The sequence below is a fragment of the Sorex araneus genome, chromosome 2 (genome assembly GCF_027595985.1).
Source record: "Sorex araneus isolate mSorAra2 chromosome 2, mSorAra2.pri, whole genome shotgun sequence".
NCBI classification, from domain to species: Eukaryota; Metazoa; Chordata; class Mammalia; order Eulipotyphla; family Soricidae; genus Sorex; species Sorex araneus.
The window spans coordinates 267,195,259-267,216,011 of NC_073303.1; the positions used below are offsets into that span (position 1 = coordinate 267,195,259).

The window sequence follows — 20,753 nt, forward strand, 5'->3', positions numbered from 1 at the left end:
CCTGTGCTCAGGGTTCATTCCTGGCTCTGTGCTCAGGGTCACTCCTGGCTCTGTGCTTGGGGATGACTCCTGGCTCTGTGCTCAGGGTCACTCCTGGCTCTGTGCTTGGGGATGACTCCTGGCTCTGTGCTCAGGGGTCAGTCCCAGCTCGTGCTCAGGGATGACTCCTGGATCTGTGCTCAAGGATCACTCCTGGCTCTGTGCTCAGGGCTCACCCCCGGCTCTGTGCTTGGGGATGACTCCTGGCTCTGTGCTCAGGGTCACTCCTAGCTCGTGCTCAGGGCTGACTCCTGGCTCTGTGCTCAGGGCTGACTCCTGGATCTGTGCTCAAGGATTACTCCTGGCTCTGTGCTCAGGGTTCACTCCTGGCTCTGTGCTCAGGGCTGACTCCAGGCTCTGTGCTCAGGGCAGATGGGACCACAGTGGTGCTGGGATCTGAAGACCTGCCACAGCCTCATGTAAGTTTGTCTTAACCTCTGACTATCTCTCCAGCCTCCAGATACAAGTGTCACTAACACAGTCTTAGTCCAAACATTCCTATGTGCATTAAGTAGTAACAATCATTCTACAAAAGTGCTACTTTCAATATAAAGAATTTTGCTTTAAGTCCACAGAGAAACAAAAGAAAAGAAAAGGTCGATGCTTCTTCATCACAGAACCATCAGCTTCTAAAGACTCTTCTTAGTCGCTTCCAGGGACCCTGTCTACAAGGGTGGGGGGTGTGGGCGCTGCAGACGGGGCCAATGCAAGGTAGGAACAGGGACCTGGGGCTAATGAACAACATTTTAGATGCTTCCATGGAAACACCAGAGAATAAAGACGTTCTCCTCTTTAGTGGAAAAGCTCCCAAATGCTGCCGCTTACTCTGCAACCCTGCGTGAGGGAGACGCCAGGGCCCGCAGGCTCCCGGTGAGGCCCGACTGCAGCACCCGCCTCTCGGTGGCAGGAGTCGCTGTCAAGAGTACTGAGAAAGGCCCCGAACCAAAGCAACACGCAATAACCATATTTCCCCCTCACCGACAATCACTATTCTCCTCCTCTGTAGTGGTCAGGACTTTTGTTCCATTTACTGCTCGGGTCTGAGTGCTCACTCACGCAGCACTCCTCACGCGGACACACACCGACCAGTATCCCCGAGAGGGAGCAGTGAGCAGTGGCAAACACCAGAGCGGAAAGGCTCCGAATTCGAATGCAGAGCGATGGCGAAGGGGCCTGCCTGCACGCAGCCAGCTCCGGCTCCATCCCTGCCGCCACATGTGCCTCCCGAGAATGCCAGGAGTGGCCCCTGGGCCCAGGACCAGGAGTAAGCAGGGCGGGGCCCCGAACCAGGGGCCTCCCTCAGAACCAACACCCAAACCTGACAGTCTGCACACAGCTCACCCCCGGGCAGAAAGGGTGTTTGGGGCCCAGGGCATCTATGAGCCAAGGCTTCTGCTGGGCACGCGCCCTCCGGCCTTGCTGGCGCTGCCCTGGCTGCAGGACGCGGCCAACGCCCAGACTCTCGGGGCAGGATATAACCCGAGAACACCCTGCTCAGCCGCGAGCTGGGAAGGCAGAACCACAACTCTCGAGACACAGCGGAAACTCACTCCTCTCCTCCCCCGTGAGAACTCTTAGCAGAATTTCTTTTTACTCTCTATTAAGGAGTATGAATTTTATCTTTAAGACAACCAGCTGCCACCAAGGCAAGGGAAACAAGAGAGTCACTGAGTGCAATTAAGGTCTTTGTTGAATTTAAAATACAGGAGCTATGACTTGGGAAGATATATATATATATATATATATATATATATATATATATATACATTTAATCCAATATTGATTTAAAATAGGAATCACCTATTTTCTAATTGATTGGCCCCAAAACATGTATCTAGCTGAAAATTTTTGTTTCCATTTTATGACAGTTTGGGAGAAAAGGGCTCACTGCCTCGCTTTGTGAGGGCGAAACTGATGCCAGCACAGGCTGCAGACAATATTAAGTCTCAGCTGGGCCTCAGTTTCTGCAAACTCTCAGTTGAGTACTTTGCCAAGATAAGGAATTGGGCAGTTGGGTCCGGCCGGTCATGAGGGATCACTGTCCCCTCCTTAGAGGCTGTTACCGACCACTGTCTAACTGCTGACGGCCACTGTAACAGGGACAATGCTAAAAGCAGACCAGTATATAAACTGCTTCTTAACTGAACCCTGTATGAACTGCTTGTGACTTGCAGTCGGGGTCCTGGTCAAGACTCCCCTGTGCTGGATGAGACTCGGACCCCAGCTCGGGCTAGCAATCAAGTTCCTTTGCTTTTGCATTATTGTGTGTGGACTTGGTTGGGGACCCGAAACTCGGGCACAACACCTCGCAAAGAAACACACACACACACACACACACACACACACACACACACACACACACACACGAACACGCGCACGCGCGCACACACACACTTTCCTCAGTAAGACACCCAAGGCAGGCCTGACCTTGTCCTGGAGCGAGGGCGGGGCGGGGCCGGCGCCCTGCAGGCACTGCCAGATGGTGCAGAACTCGTCCTCGTCCTCTGTGGCGGCCTGGAAGGGAATAACCCTGTGAACGCCACGGACCCGAACCCAAAGAGGCTTGGAGGCGCTCGGGGCTGCACCTGCTCCCACGGGTGAGCACCACCCCTCCCGGCCACACACCAGGCGGAGGCCCCAGAAGAAAACTTGGCATGGGGGCCAGAGCGATAGCACGGCGGGGAGGGCGTCTGTCTTGCTCATGACTGACCCGGGTTCGATCCCTCGCATCCCACATGGTCCCCGAGCACCTCCACAAGAAATTCCTGAGTGCAGAGCCAGGAGTAACTCCTGAGCATCACTGGGAATGACCCAAAAAGCAAAACAAACAAACAAACAAACATCTGGCCTGGAAGTGGAGTCATTTCCTCACCGAGGCCAGCTGGAGGGGACAGGAGAGGTCCCTTCAAGAGCCGGGACCCGTGACAGTGGCTAGTGGAGGAAGGTTAGTCTTTTCCGCATGCGAATGTAAGTGATTTGCAGTGGTCTGACTGAGAGCATTTCAAGGAGACCAAATGCCATAGAAGAGTCTATAGAATCAATATCCACATAAAGATATTTTTGTTTTCCAAGGAACTGACATACCAACATTCAAATGAACACCTAAGTTTTATTTATTTTCAAAATCTTTATCTTCCAAAAAAAGTAACCTACTAGATTTAAAAATCAGCTATTGGTCAAGTGAAAACAGAGATAAATAAGTGGGTCTACCTTAAACTAAGAAGCTTCTGCACCTCAAAAGAAACAGTGACCAAAATACAAAGACAGTCTACAGAATGGGAAAGGATATTTATGCAGTACCTATCTGATAAAGGGTTGATATCAAGGATATACAAGGCACTGGTTGAACTCCACAAGAAGAAAACTGCTGACCTGATCAAAAAATGGGGTGATGAAATGAACAGAAACTTTCCCAAAGAAGAAATCCAAATGGCTGAGAGGCACATGAGAAAATGCTCTTCATCACTAATCATCAGGGAGATGCAGATCAAAACAACAATGAGATATCATCTCACACCACAGACACTGGCCCACATCCCAAAAAATAAAAGCAACCAGTGTTGGTGCAGATGTGGGGAGAAAGGGCCTCTCCTTCACTGCTGGTGGGAAAGCTGACTGGTCCAGCCCTTTTGGAAAACAATAGGGACGATTCTCAAAAAATTAGAAATTGAGCTTCCATTAGACCCAGCAATACCACTTCTGGGAATATATCCCGGAGAGGCAAAAAGGAATAGTAGAAATTATAGGATAACATTGGTTTGTCCTTCTTCCCTTGTCACAAGGAGTTTAGGTTTAAGTGCTCTGGAGATACTCCCTTCCTCTGTTTATCTGTAAACTCTTCTCTGCACCCTCCTTCCCAACCAGTTAATCACCTTTTCCCTATCAGATTCTGTTATCTTGCAAGATCAGATCCTTCTAAGGACTCCGAACTTGTATTGTAAGTTAGTGTCTTTTGGATAGTTTACCTTCAAGCAATGTCCTTTCTGTATGGACACAGGAAGACAGTTAATATTGTGCTTTGTAACTTGGGAGTTGATTGACTCCAATAATATTTACTCCTGGGCATCTGCTTTCTCAGTTGCCCTTAGTCCCTAGCACCCCAAAAGCAGGGTCCCGACGATTGGCGGAATGGACCCAGGGCAAGCTGTGAGCTACCCTGGCATCGAAATGGGCCAGGCCAAAGCGCCACAATACTCAACTATAGTTGAGGGCATGATCATGGACAAATGCTGTCACGATCCAAAGGTAACGATGAGACTAGGACTCTGCTGGGGTTAGGAAGATTAACCTGGCCTGAGGACTGTGGTCTGGAATATATAGTGAATGTCCTCAGGAAGAACCAAACTTTAAGTTTATATCTCTTACTGTGCTCATACAGAATGACACTGCTAGAAATATTAGAAGTAGATTTACTATGACTATGTAAGTGTATTACTAGCTGAGGAAAGAAGAAAGTGACACACCCTTGTTTGGATCCCACCCTTGAGCAGATCTCCTAGTAATCTTAGATGAGATTTTGTCCTTGAGGAGTGGTCTTACCTCTTTGTTGATGTATTAATGTTCTGACCCACCTTTGTGTTCCACCCTATGTGACTCCTATATAAACTAAGACTGTGGGAGAAGTAAGGGGCACTGACGGAGACAGAAGAAGATGTCACAAGGGAAGAGACAGAAGTAGGAAGAACACACAGAAGCACGGGGGAACACACAGAAGGATGGGAGAACACGAAGAAGCACAGGAGAAGATATAGAAGCAGGGGAGACACAGAAACAGAGCACACGGTGAAAGAAGTGAGAGCGAGAGGGGCTTGGGAGAGAGAAGCAGAAGGAGAGAGAGAGAAGCAGAACGGGAATGGAGATTGGAATAAACTGCAACTGATACTGACCAGCCTGGCACTTGTTCCTTCCTTCACCTGTTTGCCTGCCCATCTCCATCAGCCTCCCTGGGGTGGGGGGAAATGGCGTGAGACTACTTAACTCGCAGGAGAGATAGTGAGAATCTCTATCTGGCGCCTCTGGCCTCCTCTTTTGTGAACACACAAGAAAGGACATCTGCATTTCTATGTTCATTGCAGCACTGTTTATAATAGCCACAATCTGGAATAAACCCGAGTGCCCAAGAACAGATTATACTGTACTTTAAACTGTTCTTTAACTGGTTAAAGAAATTCTGGTACATCTACACAATGGAATACTATGCAGCTGTCAGAAAAGATGAAGTCATGAAATTTGCATATAAGTGGATCAACATGGGAAGTATCATACTGAGTGAAATGAGTCAGAAAGAAAGAGACAGACATAGAAAGATCACACTCATCTGTGCCGAGAAAGTCGGGCAGGGTCTTACCTGAGTGGGAACGAATGGTGACTGCGGGGAGTGGCTGAGGCTGGCAGCGGGCTGCGGCTTGACGATGGCCGTGAGCTTCTGGCCCCCCGTCTCTGAGCGGCTCCCGTGGGACAGGTTCACCAAGGCACTGGGGGGCAGCCGGTAGCCGCGGCCTGGAGAGCACCTGCGGGGGAGAGCGCAGAGTCGGGGCGGGGGCTCAGGGCGTGCCCTGAGTCCAGCGGGAAACTGGAAATCACAGACACATCTCCGCTGGCGAGAGGATCCGTTTCCGAACGCTTCCCTGAGGTCTCGGGGCGACGGCTGAGCTTGCCCGGGGAAGGCCAGGGTCACGGGGAGACGCCAGGCTGCTCGGGAAGGTCTGGCTTTGGGGCCACACACCGGGCCCTCCCTGGCCACCCGAACGGCACCACCGAGGCACCTGCGGTGGTTACTCCCGAGGGCCTTTCCCTGCGAGCTGACAAAAGCCCAGAGAGCAAAGACACAGAAGTGAGTCTCCTCCCCGGAGCACCCAACTACACAGTCTACTTCCTCCTGAGGACAGAGCTCTCTGCCACAAGCAGATATCAAAAATTTTACCAGAATGTTAAAACAATTTTTAGGATTTTCCTATAAAAACTTTCTAAGAAAAAAAAATTCCGTGAGAATTCATTTAAAGATCTGACATTCCGGAAATGTCGAGGCAGCCCTCCGTCAGGCCAAGGAACTGCCTGTCCCCGGAGGGCACGGGGGAGGCCAGGGGCGAGTGGCTTCCGCGCCCCGGGCAGGGCTCGGGGACCACACGGCCTGCGTGGGGGTCGGGTCGGCGCTGCCACACGCCACGCAAACACCCACAGCCGCGCGGGCTCCCACTCCTGCCCAGGGGAGGGAGTTTAAACAGCATGTTCAGTTACAGGCTCAGGCCGCGTGACCAAACATGCTCATGAAAAGGTCGATTTGGGATTCAGGCTCTGCGGCAGCACCTGAAGACAAACAGCAAAGTCCTGAGCTACAGAACATTCTCGCTGCAGACAGGATGGCGCTGCCGAGGGTGGGTGGGCGCCCTCGGGACTAACTGACTTTACACAGAGGCAAGACAAGAGTGACGGGCTGACGTGGGTGAGGGTCAGGCTCAGCTCCCGGGCTCAGCTCCCCGGCAGGCTGGGGACTCTTCCATTCCCACGGCCCACCAGCCCCGCAAGGCAGAGGCGAGAAGCCCCGCGCCCACACGCATCCTCTCGCTGGCCTGGGCCTGTCCCGAAACCCCGAACCTCTCTCGGCGCTTCCCCAGACAGCCTCGTCCTGCCCAGGTGCTACGGGTCGTGCTTCCTGTCCCCACGGCTGGGGGCGGCTGAAGGGCCAGGAGCAAGCCCGAGGCCCGGGTTCAGACCCGGCCAGCACCAGGAAAGAAAAGAACCTGCGCGTCCTCCTGCCCGAAGCCCGGGCCGTGCAGCCGCAGGTACCCGCTGCCACTCACGGTGGCTCGCGCCGCCTGCAGAGCCGGGGGACCTTCCACGCGCCTCCCTCCCTCCCCACTCCTGTCCCCAGGTCACAGGACAGCTCGTCTGCCAGTGGCGGGTGCTCCCCCGCCTCTGGGCCTGACCCGGGCGCTGGCCCTCCCTGTGTGCGACAGAGACTTCCCATCCTCCAACCCACAGGCCGCGCCCACTCGAGAAGGGACAGGGCAGGACTCAGTGGGGCACCTGTCTCCGACATGAGGTGCTGCCCTGGGCTGGGGTGGGCCGAGGCCAGGGCGAGCCACCCTGGAGAGCGCCTGGGACTGACATGGGCCGGTCCTGCCACGCTGCCCTCCTGGACGGCACGAGGCATGGGGAGGGAAGGCCACAGCGCCGAGGTCTGCGCACGCCCCGCTCGCGCCCGCCTCCCCAGCTGACGGTGTCCACCCCTCGCGTGCCGTCTGCAACGCGGCCTCACTGCCGTGGGGACAGCTGGGGGCCAACTGGGGCTCTCGGGTCGGTGGACCCCGGGCGGGGGAGCCCAACACAGACCAGGGGCCGCCGTCACAGGCCCTGCCAAATACTCGTGTGGAAACACGCACCGTATAGTCAGGCCTCCGGCGAACTCTTCATCAAACAGCACCTCAAACAGCACGTCGGCTTCTCTGCTAGCTGTCCGGGAGAGGGTAGGTCAGGCACAGCGAAGGGGGCTCGGAAGCAGCGAGGCAGAGTCGGAGCTGAGCACGGCGAGGCCCACCAAGGGTGTGGGGCGGGGACGGGGCCTCGGGGCACTCTGGGCCTCCCTGCTTCGCACGCGTTGGAAACCCCCCGTTAGTGGACAAGAAAGGGAGCTCTGGGTTCGAGTTCGGGCACGTGCATTGCCGGGGCGAGGGATCTGACCCCTGGCTGGGAGGGCGCTGGCGGCAAGGCAGCCCAGGGGCGGGAAGAGCCCATCCGTCTGGGGCAGAGATCTCTGGGGAGACGCCAGCTGACGAAGAACACGGCGGGAGAGGGCATCTCTGCAAGGATGCTCGGGCCTGAGAGCCGAGGCCTGAGGGCGACTCTACCACCTGCCTCTGGGGGCCCGAGCGGGGAGTGGCCGGGCTGCGCACCCGGCCGGCACGGGGACAGGTCACTTCCCGCAGAGGCTCCCGGAGGGAGCGGGGACGGGGGCGAGGCCTTACCCCCTTTGATCCCAATGACGGTGCCCCGGAGGCCGGCGGGCACCGAGAAGTTCTCTCTCACGTTCACCACCCGGTCGAAGAGGCGGAAGTCGGCGTCTCGGTCGGGCACCACGCCGTGCTGCTGCTCCAGGGGCTGTGGACACGGGCTGGGTCAGCGGCGGGCACGCCACGCCCCGCCCCCGGCCCCGGCCCCGACCCGCCCGGACACTCACGCGGTACAGCAGGTGGGGCTTCACCGTCACTCGCACCTTCTTGTTGCTCTTCCTTTGCTGGGGAGGGAAGCACGCAGGGAGGGTGAGCACCCAGAGCCGGAGTCTCCACATCACGTCTTACTAAGCAAGACATTTTCTTTCCCTTTTGGATCACACTGGCCATGCTCAGGGCTGACTCCTGGCTCTGTGCTCAGGGCTGACTCCTGGCTCTGTACTCAGGACTGACTCCTGGCTCTGTGCTCAGGGTCACTCCTGGCTCTGTGCTCAGGGCTGACTCCTGGCTCCGTGCTAAGGGTCACTCCTGGCTCTGTGCTCAGGGCTGACTCCTGGCTCTGTACTCAGGACTGACTCCTGGCTCTGTGCTCAGGGTCACTCCTGGCTCTGTGCTCAGGGCTGACTCCTGGCTCCGTGCTAAGGGTCACTCCTGGTTCTGTGCTCAGGGCTGACTCCTGGCTCCGTGCTAAGGGTCACTCCTGGCTCTGTGCTCAGGGCTGACTCCTGGCTAGGTGCTAAGGGTCACTCCTGGCAAGCCTCAGGAAACCATATGGGGTGCTGAGGATCAAATCCAGGTTAAATCTTGAAAATTATTTAAAAAAAAGACTTTTATTTAAGACATAAAGAAGAAATGTAAAAGTTTATGCATCTAACCTACTGAGCTATGCTAGTATTTCTGTGTGAGACACTCAGGTACCTCTCACATAAACCCCTCGTGTTCTCATCCAGTTACTAACTTCTAAACAGTGACCTCATCCTGCCACCAGAGATTACATTTATCTTGTTTTCAACTTTACATAAATGCTATCCTATTCAAGTGCATCTTTACTTTCTATAGTATACATAAAATATACTGTAGCACTGGCATCCCGTTGTTCATCAATTTGCTTGAGCGGGCACCAGTAACATCTCCATTGTGAGACTTCTTGTTACTATTTTCTGTATATCGAATATGCGGCAGGGAGCTTGCCAGGCTCTGCCGTGCGGGTGGGATACTCTCGATAGCTTGCCGGGCTCTCCGAGATGGACAGAGGAATCAAACCCAGGTCGGCCTCATGCAAGGCAAACGCCCTACGTGCTGTGCTATTGCTCCAGTCCCCCGTCAAGTATACATAAATGACAATTTAAACCAAAGAAAAAATGACAATACCATGTGTTTTAAACTACTTATACAAATCTGGTGGGTTTTGTTTTACATATTCCTTGATTTTGAAATCTCCTGTAAACCTGGCTTTGATGTCTGTACTTTTTATTATGCACATTAAAAAACTGTCTACAGATGAGTTTTCTCCTATCTTGGGTGGCTTTTGAGAACTCACTCTTAAGCATCAGATTTCTTCTAACTCTAAGAGGAAATACTACCTAACCTAGCCAATAAGAACATAAGGCGGGTCACGGGGAGAAGGCAGGGGCTAAAGAGTTTTCCCTGGACACGGCGGACCAGTCTGAATCAATCCCAACACCACACGATTCCTGGGCACTGACAGGGATGACTCGAGAAGGTCCAGAGACAGGCCCTGAGCACGCCAGATGTGAGCCCAAGCCCAAAGCAACAGACTAAGCAGAACTACGACTGTGGGTGCAATTTACAGCCGTGCAGTCCGAGACGGCAGCCTCCCGTGGAGTCAGGGGCACGGCCCAGGAATACAGATGCTCCCCAGTGGCCGTTCATGGCCGGAAGGTGCTCGAGCCTCGAAATGGAGTCTCACAGATGTGTTGGACTCGTTCTTTCAGCAACTCTTTACAGGCTCCTTGATCGGGTGCTGGGGCCGCCCGGGAGCTGTCCCTCCTCTCCAGCTGGGACACAGGAGAATCAGCCAGGAAACGAGTGCGCGGCTGACGGGCGCAGAGCACAGAGAACATGGAACAGGGACGGGGAGCAGGGCCGGGCCTGGGGCAGCTGCCGCTGTGTCCACTCAGTGGCCTAGACAGACCGTGGGCACCACCAGGCCTCGGGACACAGAAACCAGGAAGAAACTGAGGAGAGGTCTGCGAGGGTTCCCTACAGCACACTTGAGCTCAAACGAGTGCTACATTAGAGCAAATATTCTTTTTTCGCTTTTTGGGTCACACCCAGCAATGGTCAGGGGTTGCTCCTGGTTTTGCACTCGGGAATTACCCCTGGCGGTGCTCGGGGGACCATATGGGATGCTGGGATTCGAACGCGGGTCGGCTGTGTGCAAGGCAAATGCCCTCCCGGCTGTGCTATCGCTCCAGCCCCATTTGTTCATTCTAATGGCAAATGAACGAAAAGATGAAAGGGGAATGACCTGCCAGAGACAGTGCGGGGTGAGGCCCAACCCCAGCACTGTGCCGAGCCCCGGGCAGGCCGGGAGGAAGCCCAGCGCAGTCAGGCACAGCCCCCCCGAGGAAAAAGGTGAAGAAGGGGGGCTGTCACTCCATTTCCTACTGAAGTGGGGTGAAGTAGGTGAGATAACAGAGAACCTGTCTAGAATGCTCTTTAAAATCAAGACATAGACTCCGAGATGGAAACTGGACGGACTCGGGCGGAAAGACATCGAGGGGGCAGGAAGCAGAGTGGACAGGAGGCCACGGGCAGGAGTGTGGCTGAGGCCACGTCTGAATTGACCCACGAGCCAATGACACCGAGATCGGGAGACCCGAACTACAGCAACCCAGGCGGGAAAGTGCTGTGGAGGGTCAGGCCGGGGTGGGGGAAGGTGGAGGGAAGTGGACACTGGCAGTGGAAAGCGTGCTGGACACTGGGTGCCTGAAATTCTCTAGGACTGACTGTAAATCATGGTACCTCAATAAAAACACTGAAAAAAAAGACAGAAAGTGGGAATTTAAAGAATACCACTAGGGCTGGAGCGATAGCACAGCGGGTAGGGCGTTTGCCTCGCACGCGGCCGACCTGGGTTCGAATCCCAGCATCCCATATGGTCCCCTGAGCACCGCCAGGAGTAATTCCTGAGTGTAGAACTAGGAGTAACCCCTGTGCATCGCTGGGTGTGACCCAAAAGGCAAAAAAAAAATAAAATAAAATAAAAATAAAAATAAAACAAAATAAAGAATACCACTAGATGTGTTTGTGAGGAAAGTACGTCTTAGAAGAGATTCTGAAAAAGTGAATTAAATAATTTTATGTTCTACAAAAAGAGGAGCCAACTTAAAAAAATTGAAATAGACCAACTCACGAGAATTACAAAATTCTAAGTTTCTAAAATTCTAATCACCAATTCTGAAATTAGGGACACTGTTAAAACATGAAGCCCGACTGCCGTGGCTATTTATACCGAGTAGCGTTTATGTTTACTCGGACGGACTGCGAGACTCGGTGAAGCTGGGACCACGGGGAATGTTCCCTGTGGCAGGAATGCAAATGAGTGAAGAGTAGAATCATGTACAGTGCCCTGAACTTCAGTCTCAGTCACTGAGTAATCTCATTGCTGAAAACTGTCTTACCTTGCATTTTTCAACTTCCTCTTCAATTTTCTCAACAATTGCTGCATCCAGAATTTGTAAATCACAAGAAGAACGAGGCAAGGTGCTGACAGGATGACCTTTCAGCCAAGTAATAATTTCCTGAACTTTCTCAGCTCTGCAATTAAAAATAGTAACTTTTTCACATTGATTACATTTCCTGAGAACTTACATGAAAGGTCTAGACATAAACCTTACAGAGATCATAAATGACAAAACACGACAAGTCATCATCAGTAATACATCACTACATTTAACTGGGACCACTTCTACAATAGGTTCTCAATAAAATCACAAAAATCAGTTTTTAAAAAAGGACGGATGTACCTGAAATAAAATGAAGTACAGACTCAGTAAGGCTCTGAGGGCCGGAGAGGCCGGGGGGGGCAAGGGCGGGCTGGCATGCAGGAGCCGGTCTCGCCCCGGCACGGAGCCGGGAGCGGCCCCTGAACGGTGCGGCTGTGGCCCCACTCCAAACCCAAGTACAAGCTTATGTGGATAGTTTAAAGCGAAACCGGGGCCGGGGAGGGAGTTTCAAGGGTGGGAGCACAGTCCCACATGCACCAGACCCTGGCTCGACTCCCGAACACCAGTGCAGTGACCCGAGTGACCCCAGCATCCCCTCACTGTGCCTGAGCACTGAGCAATCTTACCCAGAGCAGCTTGTGGGCCCCTGGGTACTGTATGGACGGTCCCCCAACTACCAAGAAATGTAAAGAGGACAACAAACACACACTTAAGGCAACAACAGATTCACTCCCCCAAGTAACAGTTGCTATACCGACCACTAAAATCATTATGCTTAAATTATAAACAATAAATGATACACATTTTGCCTGCACACCCATTTTCATTTAATTATAAGAATAAATAATATACATTTTGGCATACCCATTTTCATTTTCTCCAGGCCAAATGTCATCTTCATAGAACACATCCTCTTGGCTATTTTTGGCTATGTAACTGAACAGCTCTGGGGCTCTGGTCGCACAAAGAGACAAACAAAACACGGTTTAAAAAAAACATAGAACTAATTCACATAATCCCCTATTAATAAGGGCTAGGCACTGATGATCCGAAAATATTCACAGATTTTCAAAAAATGTAATAATCGATTCCCAATAAACTTCAACTCGGAATATACTGCAGTGACATGTTACCTGGAAATACACTGCAGTGACATATAACCTGGGAATACACTGCAGTGACATGTAACCTGGGAATACACTGCAGTGACATGTAACCTGGGAATACACTGCAGTGACACGTACCCTGGGGACACACTGCAGTGACACGCACCCTGGGGACACACTGCAGTGACACGTACCCTGGGGACACACTGCAGTGACACGTAACCTGGGGACACACTGCAGTGACACGTAACCTGGGGGCACACTGCAGTGACACGTAACCTGGGGGCACACTGCAGTGACACGTAACCTGGGGGCACACTGCAGTGACACGTAACCTGGGGGCACACTGCAGTGACACGTAACCTGGGGGCACACTCCAATGACGTAACCTGGGAATATACTCCAGTGACATGTAACCTGGGGACACATTCCAGTGACATGTAACCTGGGAATACACTTTAATGACATGGGCTGGGGTCCCTGTGACGAGCCAGTCAGGTGTTCCACACGGATCTGAGGCTGAGGCTTAGCAGGGCCCGAGTAGAGGCACGAGGTGGCCGAGGAAAGACACCTACTAGGGAGTGATCTCGGGGGCTTGCAGGGACCCCTGGGAGGGTCTGGAGTTTCAGCCCAGGCACCTGGAATCGACGAGCTCTCTAACAGTACTGGACACTGGCCACCGTTCACGGAACACGGGAGCCAGAAAACATCCCCAGAAAAAGATCAGATCGGACAGCCGAGTGAAGGGGGTGTGGGGTGCGGGGTGCGGGGTGCGGGGCCTGGGCTGGAGCTGACAGCAGGTGACGCGCCTCGGCCCGGGCTGTGACCCACCCCCGAGATTCCAGGGCTCTCCCTCCAGGGAGGAGGGATCCCCAGAGATGGAGACCACTGGAGTCACAGTCCCACCCAGGCTGAAATGGAGGGTCACCGAGGGGGACAGGGGAGGGGCCAGGTGACAGCAAAGGAAAGTGCTAGAAGGAGAGCCAGTGGGCAGCCAGCAGGCAATCAGCTCGTACTGACCCGGGGTGGGGGTGGGGGCGGGAGAACGGAGAGAGACAGAGACAGAGACAGAGACAGACACAGACACACAGATCAGAAAGAGTGAGCATGAGAGAGAGAGGGAGTGAGGGAGTGAGAGAGGGAGAGAAACAGAGAGAGAGGGGAAGGGAGTGAGGGAGGGAGAGGGAGAGAGGGAGGAAGAAAGAAGGGAGAGAGGGAGGAGAGTGGGAGGGAGAGAGTGGGCGGATACCCAATCTGCCTGACTGCACTGACTTACACAGCCCCGGCACAGACTCCGGGGCTGGATTAGTTACATGAGCACAGATGACCACAGGGAAACCGCGTGTCCGAGGAAGGAAACGCAATCACAAAACTTTGCGGAGCCCAGCTGTGCCCATATGCAGTGTGGTGAACAAGTGCATCTTCTTGGTTTGGTTTTGGTTTTTGGGTCACACCTGGCGATGCTCAAGGCTTACTCCTGGCTCTGAACTCAGGAATTACTCCTGATGGTGCTCAGGGGACCAAATGGGATTCCAGGGATCGAACCCAGGTTGGTTGTGTGCAAGGTAAGTACCCTACCCACTGTACTATCACCCTGCCCGTAAATAAGTAAGTCTTAAATATAGAATTAATTACTAAAATAATGACGAAACTGTTCTGCCCGCCAAGTCCAGTGCAGTTTTCTTTATCTGTATCAACTGTCCCCTCCTGACAAATCAGGCAAAGGGGTGAGCACTTTGTGAGAGCAAGGCAAGGGCCCTTTCCATCACAAGGGGACGATTCTCCCTGGACTCCTCATCTCCGCGGGAGATGTAACTGTTTTCCCCACGTGACAGCGTGTGGCACTTCCCGCGCCCGCACTCACCGCTCCAAGTAGTCCGAGAGCAGCTGCTCGGCGGCCGGTGAGTACATCCACTCGCTCCCGACTCGCTTCGTGTAGCCAGGGACCTCCTCATTTTTTTTGTTGAATTTGAGGTTCAAACCCACATTTGCCTTATGGTCTCCGTGAGGGCTGGATTGAAAGCACAGGGACAAGGGTTACACTTTTGTGAAGATCACCCAGGTCTTGCTTTCACATTCTCAGGGAGGTTCTAGCTTGGGCTGGACTCCCAGGCTCGCCTACGGGATTTACGCCCAAAGCAGCAGCACGAGAACAGTAGGGTCAGCCTACAAACCCAAGCCAGCAGGGCTGGTCAGCGCTACGACTAGGAGACTCAGGGAGACGCGGGGAAGTAGAACTGATTCACACACACCGCCTGATACCTTTTTTCAAGGTTCAACTGATTAGCCGCTAAGATAAGATCTGTGCTAGACCCCCACTAAAGCAATTTATGCACAAGTTTAAAGGAAATTCAGAGCGATGGATGGAAGAAAATAAATCCTGAAAGAGCAACCATTTTATCTTTATCATTTAATTTTCTCTGCCACTTTATGAAAATTTCTCTAACGTAAACTTACTTTCTCCTAGATCCTCTTCCAATAAAAATACTTCCTGTAAACCTTGAAACAAGGTATCCACTCACTCCAAGGCGACTGGCCAACACATATCCTGGGTTGTACTTTATAGAATATTTCTTTAAATATAAAAACAAAAAGGTCAATTGTGGAAACACAAAGCATTCAATTTTCTTTTTTAACCTTTAAAATACGGACATAGCCAAGACATCCCTGACCAGAGGGCTGCTACACTAATGGTTCTAAAAAGTCACCGAGTTCCCGCCCTGGCTCCCTGTGGTATGTCTACAGGGAGATGCTCCCTCGGGGATGAGTGAAGGGGCGCACGAGTGACCAGCACAGCTGTGCCGAGAAGTGCCCTCTGCTCCGGGTACCAGCTGCTGACTCTGCAGGCGGGGAGGAGGTTGCTTTTGGATTTTTTGATTATATTCTGCAGCTGACATTGCTCACCAGAATGTCTCATCATGGACACAGCTGCAGCTCCACACTCATGGCCAGTGTATCCACGGCCGGCAAGAATGAGTTTCCAAAAAACAGTAACAATGCATTGCCGGGGGAGCACACCCCACGCAAACAAGGTCTAATGTGGGCACGTGGCCAAACAGTGGCCAAGGAGGAAAGGAGCAACGTCAAAAGCGCCCCTCCTCTAAACTGGTGTGCTTAAGGGCAGAAGCCATGGACTTACATCTTTCAAAGAAAAGCAAAGATTTTACAATTTTTAGCTAGGAAGTAAGTTACCTCATCATGCAGTACGGATTGGAACAAAGTAACATGGCACACTTAATACTATTTAGCACAAGTTTTATACTTTTGTATCTCCATGAGAGTACTTTATATTAACACCATGTAAACATATTTTGTCACTAATAAAAACAGTTTCCTGAGATTTCAGCCACCAGTTTTAACCGCTCATGCCCAAAATGGTCCTCGCACAGCTGCCTTTCGGGGAACCTGGACTACAGAGTCATTATGAGGATACTGTACAGCTGGTTTGCATCGCGAGCCTTGGCACACTCAGAACTCGTATGAAGTGGTTTGTCACCAAGAGCCAGGGCAGACGACGGCGGCCGGCGCCGTGTCCCACAGAGCCCAGAGACGCTCGGGCACCGCCTGCTGGGCTGCCCTCCCCATCGTGCCCACACTCCCGGGGCCTTTCTGAGAGATGTGACGGCACAGTGCTGGGAGTCTCTGCCGAGGCCTGAGACCTGACGCTGCTGTAGCTGACACTGCCTCACTCCTGCTCCGGCGCCAGGCAGCGGGAAGGGCAGGGAACATTCTCTCCCCAGGGCACCCAGCGGCTCAGACGCAGCCCGGACCCAAGGCTCTGGGACGGCAGGATCCCGATCTGAGCCAGGAGGCCTTGGCAGGGTGGCCGTCTGCCGCTCGCACCGGGAAATGCTGGCTCTGCCTCTGAGGGGCCAACTGTGTGTCTACTGCGGGGCAGACGTCCGGTGCCCGCCTGGGCCCCCGGACGGCAGCGACTGCAGTCCTAGACGCTGAGCATTTGGAACCGCCACTGGCTGCGGCTAGGAGGGCTCCCACCCACACCCGGAGTCTCGTGCGCGCGAGGACTCACGTGCTGGTTCTGGACGAGCGTGTCCAGCGCGGGCTCGCACGGGATGCTGAACAGCACGCGGATCCGACCCTCGGGGATCACGTCCCCCGAGTCCTGGACCTGGGGGGACATCGGCAGGCCTCAGTTTCTCTTGCTCCATCGCAATGATTTTTTTTTCTTTTTCTTTCTGGGTCACACCCGGCATTGCACAGAGGTTACTCCTGGCTCTGCACGCAGGAATTACTCCTGGGGGTACTCGGGGGACCACACGGGATACTGGGAATCGAACCCTGGTCAGTCGTGTGCAGGGCAAACGCCCTACCGGCTGTGCTACTGCTCCACCCCTGTCTGACTGATTTCTGACTCGCTTGAACAGTGTTAGTAATTTATGCAGGATAGAAACTTCTAGTTACCCAAAGGCCTCTAAGTCAGATCACTGAACATCTGGGTGGCACTGACCCGCCTGCTTCACCCTCTGCTCGGCACAGTCCTTACACGCGCACGAGGGCTTCTCCGAACCGTCTTCGGGAGCACAGCCGGCTCAGGCCGGGACCCCTCACACGGCTACAGCGCACTCGGCCAGCCGCTGTGTCTGTGTGTTAGCACCGACCCGCACCGCGGCTCAGAGCGGCCTCAGCACCTGGTCTGTGTGTCCTCAGACATGTTCTTCCCGGTGCGACAGGGTGTAGCCCAGATCAAGCACTGCCCTTACCCGCCAGGCCTCTGACCCTTAGCCTGACCCAACCCTGCGCGCTCTGGAACAGTGACACTCACCAGACTCTGGCGCAGGGCAAGGAGCCCAGGCTCGAGGTCTGGCACTGCACATGGACCCCCAGTACTGCCAGGGTGAGCCCCGAGCACGGAGCCAGGAGGATGCCCTGAGCACCACTGAGCGGAGCCTCCCCCACCCCAAACACAAACCAAAATGGCCACAGAGAGTCCTGGAGTCAAGGGGCTTTCTCTGCACGCGCCAGGCCCAGGTCCAGTTGCTGGCACGTGTGCTCCCTGAGCACTGCCAGGTGTGGCCCGCCCAGCCCCGAGCCAACAGGACACAGCCTTCCCCTCCCTCCTGGATGTGTCTGGGGTGGGCAGAGCGACCCGGGGCAGCGCTGACAGGGGGAGGGAAGCGGGGGGGCTGGTACTCACCTCCCCGGTGCAGCCGTAGTAGGGGGCGCCGAGCATGAAGACCACACTCCCAGGGGGGAACAGGTCGCCCAGTGTCCTGATGTTTGAGAAGCGCGAGTCGAACGCGCAGATGTCCTGCGTGGAAGGGACAGTGGTCAGCCTTGGGGGGGGGGGTCGACGGTGCGGAAGGTGTGGGAGGGGCCCCGCTCACGGTCTGAGGGACTGAGTCCCTGCAGCCACGGCAGGACACGGCGGGGGGAGGGGGCTCCGAATCATGGGACCCACCAGGGCCCCCGCCGGGAAGCCCGCCCCAGCCCACAGGCCCAGCTCGGAGTCTGCTCCCCGGGCCACCGAGACCACGCATGGGCTTCAGACTGTGCCTCGCCACGGCTAAGATAACACGCACTACAACACACGCCTGGCCTGTCTGCTGGTTTATTTCAAAAGCGCGTGTTTTCTCAAGAATAAAGACCTGCAAACGCAAGGGGGCACACGGTCACCGTGGACCCTCTCTCAGACAGGAAATGGAGGGGGACTGCCTAAGTCCCTAACCGCACTGCCGTCTGGGAGCTGCAAGGGCTCTGTGTGCGAGACACATCATGCCCCGGCACGGTCCCCTCTGGAAGCATCAGCCGTCAGCCTCCTCCCGACCAACCCGCCGGAGCCCTGACGGAGACTTACCTTGACAATGGTTTGGAAGACAAACGGAAGAACTTGCTTCGACCACTGTTTCTCCAGGTGGACGTCACCGTTAGGACTGATTTGGTATTTCCGGCCCGCGAGCAACTGAGCATAGACAACAGCAGGCGTCTCGTTTATTATTATTCCTTTTCTCCTGAGGTAGCTAGAAGGAAGAGCAAGAGAGAGGTAAGTCCCGGTCTGTGGACACTGAGTCTGCTGGGGGCGTTCACCCGAGTGGCTGTCAGCCCGCCCGAGGCTGCAGTGAACAAGCCCGAGGCTGTGGTCAGGCTGCGTTTTCCCGCGCCCGGGAGCTCGGTGAGAGCACCGCGGCCCCCAGGAGCCCAGGGGCCCTGCCCATCAGCACTTCCCGAGAGGCAACACAGCGGGCAAACGGGAACCGTCTATGGAGCAAACGGCCGCTGCTCCGGGAAAGCCTGGTCGGGCCCTAACTGTGAACAGAGTCCACAGAGTCTAGCAGTCCACCTCGAGGCCGTGAGCCCACGAGCAGGCAGGACAGACAATGCTCCCGGCAGTGCTCAAGAGAAGCAAGAGGAGAAAGCGGGGCCACGGCGAGGGGGCAGCCCCCACTTACCACGCTGCTTCCGGAGCCTCCCGGGGCAGCCGGGAGCCGGGTCACCCCACACTTGGCCCCAGACGGAGCAGCTCCAGGAGTGGGGGGGGGGGGCCTTCCCACCTCACCCCCAAAAGACATGGACATCTCCCTGTTCACCAACAGATGAGCGGGAAAACCAGAGTTTCCTGTGTCCATACGGGGGAATTTAATTTAAAATTAAAAAAAAAATTAAAAAAACATTTGTTTTGCTTTTCAGGTCACACCCAGCGTTGCACAGGGGTCACTCCTGGCTCTGCACTCAGGAATTACTCCTGCAGGTGCTCAGGGGACCATATGGGATGCTGGGAATCGAACCTGGGTCGGCCGCGTGCAAGGCAAATGCCCTACCCACTGTGCTATCGCTCCAGCCCCCCAAATTAAATATTTTTAACAATAATTTTTTAATAACTTAAAATTAAAAAAATGTGGCCATAAAAGGGCTCATTCTAGCCTGGAACGTACTACAATGTGCCCGAGTAAAGATAAGAGCCTTCAGCCTTTAGCATCGGGCACTGTCTCTGGCCCAGTGTCCACCTTCCGAGCTGAAGCCCCCAGGAGCTTTCTGCGGTCACAGGTCATCTGCCTTGGCACACTGAGTGGCAGGAAGCAGACCATGACTGCCAAGTATTAAGTGGTTTCTTTCTTGTCTTTGTTTCATGAAATATTTCACCAACTGGGCAAGGCAATAACTGTCAAACGTTATTTTAAAATAATGTTCCCGGGGCTAAAGCGTTTGCCTTGCACATGGCTGACCCAGGTTCAATTCCCAGCATCTCATATAGTCCCCCAAGCACTGCCAGGAGTAATTCCTGAGTGCAGAGCCAGGAGTAACCCCTGTGCATCGCCAGGTGTGACCCAAAAAGCATAAAAAAAAAAACCCCACAAAAAAACAGTGCTCCCTATCTTCCTTAGAACAGGGAAGAAAGGCGAGTCGGAGTGACAACGAAGTCGGCCGGAGAGGCCACTCGGAGATTCTCTAGGATACTCACTGTTCTGAAATTCCTTGAACTTCTTTTGACCAATTAGATTGTTCTTTGTCCCCAAGATGCACCACTTTAGAGGGTGGCACAGCTCTTCCCAAATACAGCTTCTGTGTCCCCGGAGGCTCTTCCAAGTAAAACCTTTGAAGGGAAACACACAGAACTCTAGCAGCTGTCACGGCCAGTGGAAGGTTCGTAGCAATACAAACACTTTGAACAAGGGGCTGGGCATTTACAATTTTTAAAACAGAACCTATACTGACTATGAATCTAAATCAAGATACTACACATGGCTTCCAACCGACAGGAAGGTGCGGGCGGCAGGAGCTCGGGAAATGGCTTTAAGAGCTACAGTGGGGTAAGTACAGACGGGGGACCCAAGCTCAGCAGGGCCTGGGAGTACAAAAATCACACACAGAAAACAACTGTTATCGAACACTATAACTACGGAAACTGTAATTCACAATCATATTATCTACAGCCTTCCAAAATAAAGAAAATATTTAGGTAAAAGTGAGATAAAACACGTACAGAATCTATTTGCTGAGGTGAGGAAAAA

At 53.8% G+C, this 20,753-nt stretch overlaps 1 protein-coding gene across 1 annotated transcript in view; it reads right to left on the reverse strand.

Moving 5' to 3' along the window:
- XRN1 (5'-3' exoribonuclease 1) overlaps positions 1–20,753 on the reverse strand; it is a 60,099-nt gene that overhangs the window by 13,595 nt on the left and 25,751 nt on the right. Inside the window, exons 20-32 of the mRNA XM_055127134.1 lie at positions 20,204–20,335; positions 18,602–18,764; positions 17,942–18,055; positions 16,817–16,915; positions 15,244–15,359; positions 14,651–14,797; positions 12,545–12,634; positions 11,636–11,771; positions 8,216–8,272; positions 8,004–8,136; positions 7,422–7,491; positions 5,387–5,549; positions 2,467–2,553 (exon numbers count right to left, since the gene is read on the reverse strand). Of these exons, the coding sequence (XP_054983109.1) occupies positions 2,467–2,553; positions 5,387–5,549; positions 7,422–7,491; positions 8,004–8,136; positions 8,216–8,272; positions 11,636–11,771; positions 12,545–12,634; positions 14,651–14,797; positions 15,244–15,359; positions 16,817–16,915; positions 17,942–18,055; positions 18,602–18,764; positions 20,204–20,335 (1,507 nt within the window). The remainder of the gene's footprint in view (positions 1–2,466; positions 2,554–5,386; positions 5,550–7,421; positions 7,492–8,003; positions 8,137–8,215; positions 8,273–11,635; positions 11,772–12,544; positions 12,635–14,650; positions 14,798–15,243; positions 15,360–16,816; positions 16,916–17,941; positions 18,056–18,601; positions 18,765–20,203; positions 20,336–20,753) is intronic.